This window comes from Charadrius vociferus, unplaced genomic scaffold (genome assembly GCF_000708025.1).
Source record: "Charadrius vociferus isolate BGI_N301 unplaced genomic scaffold, ASM70802v2 scaffold14, whole genome shotgun sequence".
Lineage (NCBI taxonomy): Eukaryota > Metazoa > Chordata > Aves > Charadriiformes > Charadriidae > Charadrius > Charadrius vociferus.
Genome location: NW_009648876.1, coordinates 9,968,413 through 9,978,906, shown reverse-complemented (window position 1 = coordinate 9,978,906; position 10,494 = coordinate 9,968,413). Strand labels below are relative to the sequence as shown.

General features: G+C 49.3%; 1 protein-coding gene across 1 annotated transcript in view; it reads left to right on the top strand.

Annotated features, from left to right (window-relative positions):
- TGFB3 (transforming growth factor, beta 3) overlaps nt 1–10,494 on the top strand; it is a 14,139-nt gene that overhangs the window by 812 nt on the left and 2,833 nt on the right. The window contains exons 2-6 of the mRNA XM_009886976.1: nt 5,312–5,475; nt 6,852–6,981; nt 8,532–8,639; nt 9,458–9,629; nt 10,219–10,372. Of these exons, the coding sequence (XP_009885278.1) occupies nt 5,312–5,475; nt 6,852–6,981; nt 8,532–8,639; nt 9,458–9,629; nt 10,219–10,372 (728 nt within the window). The remainder of the gene's footprint in view (nt 1–5,311; nt 5,476–6,851; nt 6,982–8,531; nt 8,640–9,457; nt 9,630–10,218; nt 10,373–10,494) is intronic.

The window sequence follows — 10,494 nt, the reverse complement described above, 5'->3', positions numbered from 1 at the left end:
CCGGGAGCAGCGAGCCAAGCCCGTGTGTAGTGCCTGGACATCTGGGGGAAGGCGGGGAGGGGAGGCGAGAGACGCGAGGTGGGAAGGCAGCAGGAGAGGAGGCAGCTTGCGTGTCGGGGTGAATGCTGCGCAGCGGGCGAGGAGAAGGCGCAGGGCTAGCGTTTGGGTGACGGGCAGGTAGACGGACTCCTCCCTGCTGAAGCTGCCGCAGAGATACAGGCAACCTGTTTGGTCTGTGCAGCACCCGCACCGGCTGTAGAGAAGGTGGAGAGGCACTTTCTGAAGAGGCTGCTGCCTGGAGGACACTGTCGAGGGTGTTACTCAGATAGCGTGAGGGTTCAGAGAGCGAGTAGAAGATTACAGGGATGCTGAGCAGGTGCAAAGCAGACAGGGATGCGAAGGGGACCCCCAGGGGAACATAGGCATTGAGGAAACATGACAGATGTTGAGCAGGTGTGGAGCAGATGATGAGCAGGCCCAGATGCAGATACTAAACAGATTCAGGTGCAGAAGCTGAGCAGACACAGATGCAAAGACAGAGACTGAGCAGACGTGAACCCCAAGCACATTGCAGATGCTGAGCACATGTAGGCAGAAGCAATCCTTTCAGTCTGTGCTTTGGATTCCTTAGGATTGGAAGATGTTGGTGGGCATGCCACCATCCAGGGTGTCCTCCTGTGATGTAGTGCAGTCTTGGGGACACAATTTGAACACTAGCAGTTCTGGGGAGGAGCTGTGACTTGGTGCAGGCAGCCTCAGAATGCAGTTACTCTGCCAGGTTTATGCTAATCTTGACATATGATGAGCTGGAATAAGAGCTACAATGTGGTAATGCAACAAATTTCACTTAATCTCTAGCAGACTGCACTCCATATGGTTATATGATTAGCACTTAGCTCAGAAGACACCAAGACTCGAGGAACAGAAAGTGCACAGGGTATAGCAGCTTACCCGTATTTCAACATTTTGACCTACTGAAGTGTCGTTTGTGAAAGTCTAAAAATATATGGGGAAACCAAGTGTCTGTGCAAAACAGTACAGCCACACTATGAACCAGTGTGTTTTGGGGAAGGGAACTGGGAAAGCACAGCAGTGGGAAATGAAGTCAGAGGAGAGGATTTGGATAAAGTAGAGGGGAAAGAGGAATGAAGACATGTGGTGCATGAGAAGGAGCAGTGAGGAGGAACTGTGTGTTGGGGAAAATTCCTATGGAAATGAATGAACCTGTTCCATGTCCTCGTAGGACACCGGGTCAAGGTGCTGAGCAGCTGGTTCAAGAGACCCAAGCAGTGCTGAGATTTAATTCCTGGGACTGGGCAGCATGGATGCCACCACCCAGAGAAAGAGGGAACTTTGGAATTGGGTCACATGGGGAGAGACTAGCTCCAGACAGGCCCTGGTGTCAAGAGACACACTCCTTTTGAAACCTGGGGAATTTCACCGCTTATACTGTGGCTGAATTTGGCCCTGTGTCTTCAGAAGTGGCTGATGTTCAACTTTCCCATGACTCTGTCACTGTGCCAGGTGGTGATCTCAGAACATGCTCTGAGCCAAAGCCAGTCTCCTCTGGGGTGGAAGGGGAGGACTGCTCCATTGAGGGAACCACGAGGACGATACAGACAAGTCTGAGATGTGTGCACACGCACATTCATGTGCACACAAACTGTTCTAACTCCAAACTATCGGTCAAGCAGCTCATTGGCTCAGAGAACTCATCCTTCTGAAAGACTTAAGACTTAAAAGTGAGGAGAACTGAGGAGCAAAAATAGCAGCGGAGAGCCCCATCCTTCTAGGAAGGAAGGATATTCAGGACCAGGTTCCCCATCCCTACTCTGAGCTGTTTGGTGACTCACAGAATGGTCTTTCTGCTGTGCTTCTCGGGCTCATTGCTTGAATTATAAGGGACTTTCTTTCAGAGAATAACTCGCTCTTGACCAGCCATTCACTTTAGGGATCTCCTAGAACCCATGGGGATTCAGACTTGGTTAGATTCAAGCTCAGAGAATATCTGCAATGGTCCTGCAAATGGCTTTGCTTACCTTCCTGAGGAAAAATAGATGCCATTTTGCAAGCCAGCTTGAGCGACAAAGCAATGAAAGCCATGGGTCGCTGGGGCCAAGCATCTCTTCCCTCGAAACCTGCCACCTGCAGAGTTCCAGAAGGATAGATTATTTTTTTCTCTCCAAAGTTTTGCAGCTTTGGCATACAAAAACCTTGACTTACCAATGGTATAATATGGAGTGAGAAAATACCTGCTCACAGATGGCCTGCCCTTCCTTCACATCAAATTATAACCGCACAGCCATCAGCCTTCCTGGGGCTTGCCAGAAAGAGCAGCTGTGTAGGATCAGCAGCATGTGGAGAACCTGCACCTTGCTGAAAGCAGTGCTAGGAAGAGGGAAGCTCCTAAAAGAACCCGCTCCCTGTATCACATTGTCCATGCTAATAGGCTACTGGTCTTATCATTTGTGCAGTCAACAGCTCTGGGCTGTCTGGGCTCTGCAGTAATAGCAGGGTCTGATCATGAAAATACATCATGTCGTGTCAGATGTAGCCTGGCATGGGTGCACAGGGTGTCACAGGTTCCCTGTCTCCAAGCTTGGTTACAGCCACTGAGTGTTGTGGACTGGAAGATCTTGCAGGAATATTGCCTCCAGGCTTTGATCTGTGCTAGTAGGTGGACATGTCCGGATTCCAGTGTGATTAACACACCCAAGCTGGGACTGGATCAAATTCCCAGCAAAACCACCTCACCTCCTTTGCCTGTGACCTCCTGCAGAAAGTCCTTTGCCCCAAAGCAGTCAGCTTCCTGGGCGTGAGACCTGTATCCTGGACACCCCTCCTCTGAGAAGTAGGCTCCAACCTCACAGGGTTCAGAGTGAAACACAGAACACAGCTCCATCTCCCCATCACAGAGGACTTGTTCCCAGGGTACAAAGGGAACATGAAACTTCGTAGAGAAGGGATGATAGCTATTACTATTTCCACTAGGAAGGTCTCCCAAGACACCAGCACCTTGCTGGTGAAGTAAGGAGGTAGAAGGCAATGAGGGGACAGCATGTAAAATACCGTAGATGCAGTAATCTCTTACCACCATTACTGCCTAACTTAGCCAAAAATCTTAAGGAGACAATATACAATAAATTATTTTGTCTGTCATCTGCACTGTGTTGTAGGTGACGGATCTGCAGTCTCTAAATGGATTGTCAGATAAAGCACTACTGTTGGAAATATATACTGGGTGAGACTGACCACTGGTCTGATCTAGGAAGGTATTTCTGATTATTACTGGGACACCCCTCGTGGTCAGGCAGTCAGGTCTGAAATGGAAGGGCAGGCTGTTAACTGCACTATTAATAGGGCTAGGAGTGCAAAACAGCTTAAGGGGGTATTAAAACACAGTATCTGCCAAGGTCCAGGACACAGAACAGTTATCACTGTTAGACTTCAGCCGGGAAGATGCCTTTGGGCATTTAATGAGATCAGAGCTTGGGTTTTCTGCAGTGCTCTTCCGTGGCATAAAGCCTAGAACTGGTCACAGTGGTGGAGTCCCCACAGTGGGTGTCATCATGTGGCTCGGTGTACTCTTTGCACTGCAGGGTTGTTGGGCTGAGCATACCAGCTCATGGCCGCAATGGGGTCTGGTCTCCTGGGATTACACAGAATGGTCAGGGTTGGAAGGGACCTCTGGAGATCAGCAGCCAGAGCCTTTGCTGTATGGGAAAGCTGTTTCATTCAGTAGTACAAATGACAAAAAAACCCTCCAGTTAAAGCCCAATGTGACCATCTGATCATTAGCTTATTGAGTATAACTTTAGTACCCTAAGAACACATCCTTGTAAACTGGCAGGCTCCTGCTTGCTGAATCTGAGTGTAGCACAAGAGGAAGACCTTCATCTTCATGGAGACGACTCTGAAAGTTGTTGCCCAAATCAGAATTTGGCATGGGAGGTGAACCTCTGCGCTCAGCCACTGTTTCGCACTAGCCCATCTTCAGCAGCTGTTTCCCTGGGGAGATAGTGGTGGTGGTGTAAAGAGGGGGATCTCCAGGAATCTAACTTGAAGGTTGCTTCAACTAGGTTGTAGCCTATTTGTCACAGGCTGGAACTGTGGATGGGAACAGGTGATAGCTTTTCTTTCTGTTTCTTTTTTTTTTGTTTCTTTTTTTTTTGTTTCTTTTTTTTTTGTTTCTTTTTTTTTTTTGTTTAAAAACAACTTAAATATCAGCTGACATGACAGCAGGGTGTTGCACTGGACAACAGTCAGAGGTCATATGAGAGGCTCTGTAGAGCTGCAAACAAACCTGAGTATGGGCAGAGAGCAGGAGCTGCTGTGTCTTGTCTGCAGGAAGCCTAAATGATGCTACAGCCATGAAGGCTAACAGAGGTCAATAAGAGAGGAACAACAGCGACGACTAAGACTTTTCCATGGGACCGATAATGGTCCTAATGAAGAGAGGCTTGCTTTCTCTTGAGGACTCCAGTTTGGACCTCATAGCTTTTACCTACTCTCTTTTGGGGCATCTGTGAAATGGATTTTTCTGTGCAGCAGGCACACAACGAGGCAGAGAATTGCCATGTTATTTCCTGCCCACGTGTCTGATCTCCACAGGCACTATTACTCTGTCCTTGAAGAACTTTGTATCTAGTACTATTCATTAATTCCTTTGCCAGGTCGTGTGTGAGAATTGATCTTAAACCCCAGTTCTTTCAGTACACACTGAATAGTCACTGCTCCAAAAAGTCATCCACACACCTCACGCTTTGCGGACACCTAGCTGGCTTTCAGTCTGGGAGACAATGTCAAGGTTTGTAAAAGAGATTTTTTTGTGAAAGAAATTCAGCGGCAGTGGGATCACTTCCTGCGTGGCTTCACGTCTCCAGCATGAGAAGAGTTATACCATCATCGCTACTGGGAATGGGCCCCACTAGCTGCAAATGAGGTTGCCCCATTGCCTTGGCTGGGGTTGTCATTTTGGATGCAGCAGATTCATGAGCATTAGCAACATTTGATGAGCAGAGTTAAAAGAGACAGTATTAAAAATACTGTGGTTGATCTCTACTGATTCTCTGGCTTGTAGCATTGAAATAATGGTGGCAGTAGTGGGAAGATTTTTGCAAAATGTTGCCACCTAGACCAAATTTGAGTGAATTCAACCTGTGTTATCTTTAGCTAGATAGCCATGCTTTACAGGTGGCAAGATGTTTGAATGACGGGCCTCTGCTGGAAAGCTCTTTCTCAAACAATATTTATTTGAGATCCCACCCCTCTGGCTTGTGGTTCTCAATCTTTCCATCTTTTTTTCTCCTAGATGAGTTGGGCATTTGTCCAAAAGGTGTCACCTCCAATGTGTTCCGCTTTAATGTGTCTTCGGCAGAGAAGAATAGCACCAACTTGTTCCGGGCTGAGTTTCGGGTGTTGCGTGTGCCCAACCCGAGCTCCAAACGCAGCGAGCAGCGCATTGAGCTCTTCCAGGTGAGTACTCTTGCCTTCCCCTGTGTCTGAGCCCAGAATAGCTTAGCTCCTTAATGGTTGCCTCAGCTGATATGTGCAGGGCCATAGAAGAGAGAGAGAAATGCTTTGTTGTACCCCAGGCTTCTTCTAGCATATGCAGTGATACAGTCACCTTTCTTTCTCCTTTTACAGTGTGGTGCTGTCCTTTCCCTGCTCACATTGGTTGGTTCCTCTGGGCACCCTGGCATGGTGCCTGCTGCAGCTCTTTGCTGCCCTGAGAAGGGGGTTGGAAGGGGAACCCCTCACCAGTGGAGCAGCCCTGACCCTTCTGTTACCTCTGCATGCCTAGGTCCCTGGCAGTTTTGTTCCTTTGACTGTCGCAATACAGTTGGTGCTAATCCAATGGGTGGAGCTCTCTGTCTTGTCCCTGATGTACTGAAAAAATAATGCTTGCTTTCAATGTTCCCTTCAGCAGCAGCTCCTCAGAGGCACAATTCACAACACCGTTAATTCAGGTACTTATCTGGAGTTCGGTTTGAACCCATGGACTCCCCTGGCAGAATAAGGTCTGGTTCAGGTTTGGAAGTGGTCTCAGAATAGGCCAGACCACCCAGCTAATTGTAGTTTAGCATCCAGGCAGCACATTCCCACAGGCTGGTGTCTGTCCGCTTTGCAGTAAGAGTGCAGCTAAAATTGCCCTGTGGCTGGTAGCTCTTGAGGACTTCCTGGAATGCAGCTTCAAAGGTCAGAGCCATTCTCCACCACTTGACACAACTGACAAGAAGGCAATCTCAGAGCTTCTCCATAGGTTCAGTGCTCTGTGGAGTGAACTTGGGGTCCTGCAGGAAGGAACACCTTGCACAGACTTCAGCTGTTTGTCTGGAAGCAGGAAGAGATGTCAGAGCTGGGGGAGAGGTCTCCACACCTGATCACCCCTGCTGTGTTTTCATAGAAGTTGAAGAGCGTAGGACACATGAAAACCCCACAGTGTAGGACTGAATAGACTTGCTGGGCAAGGCACCTGTGGCAAGATGCTCTGTTGCCCACTGCTGGTTCTACTCTGAAATCCAGACGCACGTTCCACAGGTTTATACAGAAACAAAACCACCCATTAGATCAATTGCTGTGTGCTTCTGCCCCTGGCTATATGCCCCGCAACAAGGATGAATTGAGACGGGGGGCTGCTTAGAACTCAGAAATAAGCGTTGTGTAGATCTCTGGAGTTAGGTTGGTTGTGAAACATGTCCTCACCTGTCCAGGGTATTCCTGGTGTCTCACTTGCCGGGACCAACCTTCTGAATTAGTTTTTGGCAAGCTGTGGAAGAAAAAGAACCCAAGGCTATGCTTTCCTTATGCACAGCACTGGCTGATTCTCTCTACCACTCCTTCTGACGCAGATCCTTCGGCCGGATGAGCACATAGCAAAGCAGCGCTACCTCAGTGGCAGGAATGTGCAGACACGAGGCTCCCCTGAGTGGCTGTCCTTTGATGTCACCGAGACTGTGCGTGAGTGGCTTCTGCCCAGGGGTAGGGGTCTTAGCTGGACCAGGTGTCCAGGCATCAATAGAAATGGGGATCGATGTTGAGCGGAGTTTCTCTCTGCTCCCCTTTTGGCATGAACTTGGCTCACACAGAGGACAGCTTCTTTCAGTCTTAGAACAAGTATTCCCCCAGGGAGCGACCTTAGTGTGTGATGTTTGCTAGATTCCTAGCTCTGTCCTGGAGTCTCCGCTGTGCAGCTCTGGGGGCTGACTCAGAATGAGGATTCATCCTCTGGAGGAGGAAATTGTTTTCACTGAGAGATGCTGGAACTTCTTTTGGTTCTTCAAGTCTAAGCCCAGGGGGGACCCCTCTGCTTGTCTAACTATAATCTGTAATACACAGAAAATGAGGATTGCTCTGGTTTAATTTTCATGTGGACTAGAGCAGGGAGAAAAACAGAACGAATCATGGTTTCTTTAGCTGTTTACAGCTTGGCAGGTATAAAGGTGAGGAAATACCAGAGGCTGACACACCTAGACAGATGGAGGCTTTAGCAGTGCAGAGAACATACCTCTGCCGCCACTGGGCAGCCCAACAGATAGTTATGGGGCAGTTCCCAGCAAGAACACTGACCCCATTCACAGCTGGAGTATAGGCACCGTGACTCACAGCTGGATTGGCCTCACAGATAGAAGCTAGGTGCCACTGAAAACTGGAATGCAGGTACTGGCAAGCAGCCGCTCGCTGGAAGGGTAAGCTGTGAGCTTGTAGGCTCCTCCTTTTTCAAGCAATCTAAGTTGTGTCCTGATGGCTGGAGTTCAGGGCTGGAACTGCAGTGAGCTCTGGGCAGGCACACTAGCTGACAAGACATCACAGAATATACAGAGCTTAGGAAAAAAGGTGCTAGGCACCTTGTCAATGCCCTGGGGAGCCAGATGTTTTAATTCATGACACAACATAAAAAAGGAGCTTTCATAAGAGTCTTACGCTCCCTTAGTCAGGCCCACACAGCATGACTGGTCCAGGAAGTTATTATGAAAATAGACTCGCCTCTGGAAAGTCTGTGTGACTTAGACCGCTAGCAGTTCAACAAAACAGGAGGTTGCAGCTGCTGAGAAAAATGCTTCCAGCAAAATTACTTGTCCATATCCAACTCCCTCATTTTCAGATCTCTCCTTCAGACACTAACCAGAAGCCAGATAGTAGACAGGTACTGAGGATGGCAAAACTGATTTAACACAGACACCGCAAGCCAGCTCTTCATAATACTTGTTTTCCAGTGGAGCTCCTTGAAGTTCACAAATGCTTTTAGATGCTGAATAGCCTAAAAAATGTAACCAGGGGCACTCGTCTCAGCTGCCCAGGAAGCTCCCTTTAGCAAGAGCAAGGCTTTTGGCACAGGTGAAGCCTCAAGATTTTGCTTCCCATTCTCCTTTCCAAGGCAGCTTCTGTTCCCCAGCTCTGATAGCATCCCTGACTTTGAGACTGACCCACAGTCCAGCAGTTACCACAGTACCTGTCCTCACTGAAACTGCCCTGCGCCTGGGCTGCCCAGCTAAGGAAGACTGTTTCTCACAGAGTCATCTTCTTTGCAGAGTCCAACCTTGGCCTGGAAATTAGCATACACTGTCCTTGCCATACTTTTCAGCCCAACGGGGACATCTTGGAGAATTTGCATGAGGTCTTGGAGATCAAGTTCAAAGGTGATAATGAGCTGGGTTAAGGGAGGCTGTTGGGGAAGGGAAAGCCTGGAGAATCTAAAGGAAAAACGAGGTCTTGCTTTGCATATTTGAGCATATTATGTTGCGTAACATTTGTCTTAAAGCATACAGTTCTGGGTTTGCATGTTGACTATATGGGTATATCCGCTTTGCACGTAGGTTAGAAATGGAAGAAAGTAAGTGCGGGCTGGGTGGGTTTGCACAAGTGTCTGCAGAAAGGAATAATTTTGTATTTCAATGTCTCTCTGGGAAGTTCAGCTTGATGCCTTCTCAGATTTCCACGGAGGCTCTGCTTTCCAGTTAGGGTGACTGAAACACAAGGAAGTCAGGCATCCTGTGTGAGGTGGCCCAGAGAGTCAGTGGCTTGGCTGGCCTAAGAACTAGGAACCTCCTGGCTGGCAGCCCTGGGCTGCAGCCACTGGCCCCCACAGGCTCCATTTCTGAGGCTGTTCTGCGGAGTGCCAATGATCTGACATCTTCTTTAAACCATTCATCTTCCTGCCTGTCCTGGGACTGAAGCCAGGAGTGAGTGGGATGGATTAATGGCCCCACCATCAGTTTGCAAATGGTAAAACAGGTGGCCTGGTAAGCCTCTATTTCAGGCCTGCAGCAGTCAGATTCACCAGGAGTAAAGGGGTCCCTGCGAGGGAAGAAGTCTGAGAGCAAGTGGATGTGGTGCCTGAAAAACTTTCACCCTGGTTCAAGGGCAGGCATGAGAGTGTTAAATGCACTGAAAAGTCTTTTTGCATCCTCCACTTCCACACTTATGTCGTCTTTGTGGATCCTGTTTTTCTCTGAAGGCATTGACAGTGAGGATGATTATGGCCGTGGGGACTTGGGCCGCCTGAAGAAGCAGAAAGACTTGCATAATCCCCACCTCATCTTGATGATGTTACCCCCACATCGGCTGGAGAGCCCAGCATTGGGAGGCCAGAGAAAGAAACGGGCCCTGGATACCAACTACTGTTTCCGGTGAGAATCCTGCCTGAAGTGACCAGGTCCCGTGCCTGAGGTGGGCAAGCCTGGCGAGACTCCATGCCATCAGGAAAGGCAGAGCCCTCCAAGGGGGTTGTGGGTCACCATGGTTCCATTGGGGTCACATGAGGAGTACAACTCCGCCAGCTGCTCCTCATGGTGTCCAAGAAGGGGGTGCTGGCCAGCTCAGCAGAGTCACTGTGTGCTTCTGGCTGAGCCACTGGCTAGAGGGAGACTTGCGAGTGGCTTCCTGGAGCACAGCCTGGGCAGGGACCAGCGGCAGCCCCCTGGTTGCCTCTGTAGCTCTAGCTCCAGGTGCCAGAGACCAGCTGGGTGCTGCTGTGGGCAAGAGAGGTGCTGCCTCCCTGGGCTAGTGGTTAAGCTGCCTGCCGGCAGGCACAGGCAATGCCAGGCCGCTGAGCTGCCCACCACTGCTCACCTGTGCTGCTCCTCTACGCTTGGTGCAGGCAAACACCATCTCCCACTGGGCACTGCTGGTACTCGTCCTTCTGCTTAGGAAGCTGCATCACACAATCACATATAAGGTCCCTCTTTAGATTCACTGTGTTTCTATACTGTATTTCAGGAACCTGGAGGAGAACTGCTGTGTGCGTCCTCTGTACATCGACTTCCGACAGGACCTTGGCTGGAAATGGGTCCACGAGCCTAAGGGCTACTTTGCTAACTTTTGTTCAGGCCCTTGTCCGTACCTCCGCAGTGCAGACACCACTCACAGCACGGTACATCCAGTATACTATCCTGTCAGGGCTTGTGGCTGTGACTCCTCTTTCCTCCTTAAGTCTGATCATATCCAGTCTCTTCAAAGGAGCAAAAGCAGTTCAGATCAATACCTGGAAAGAAA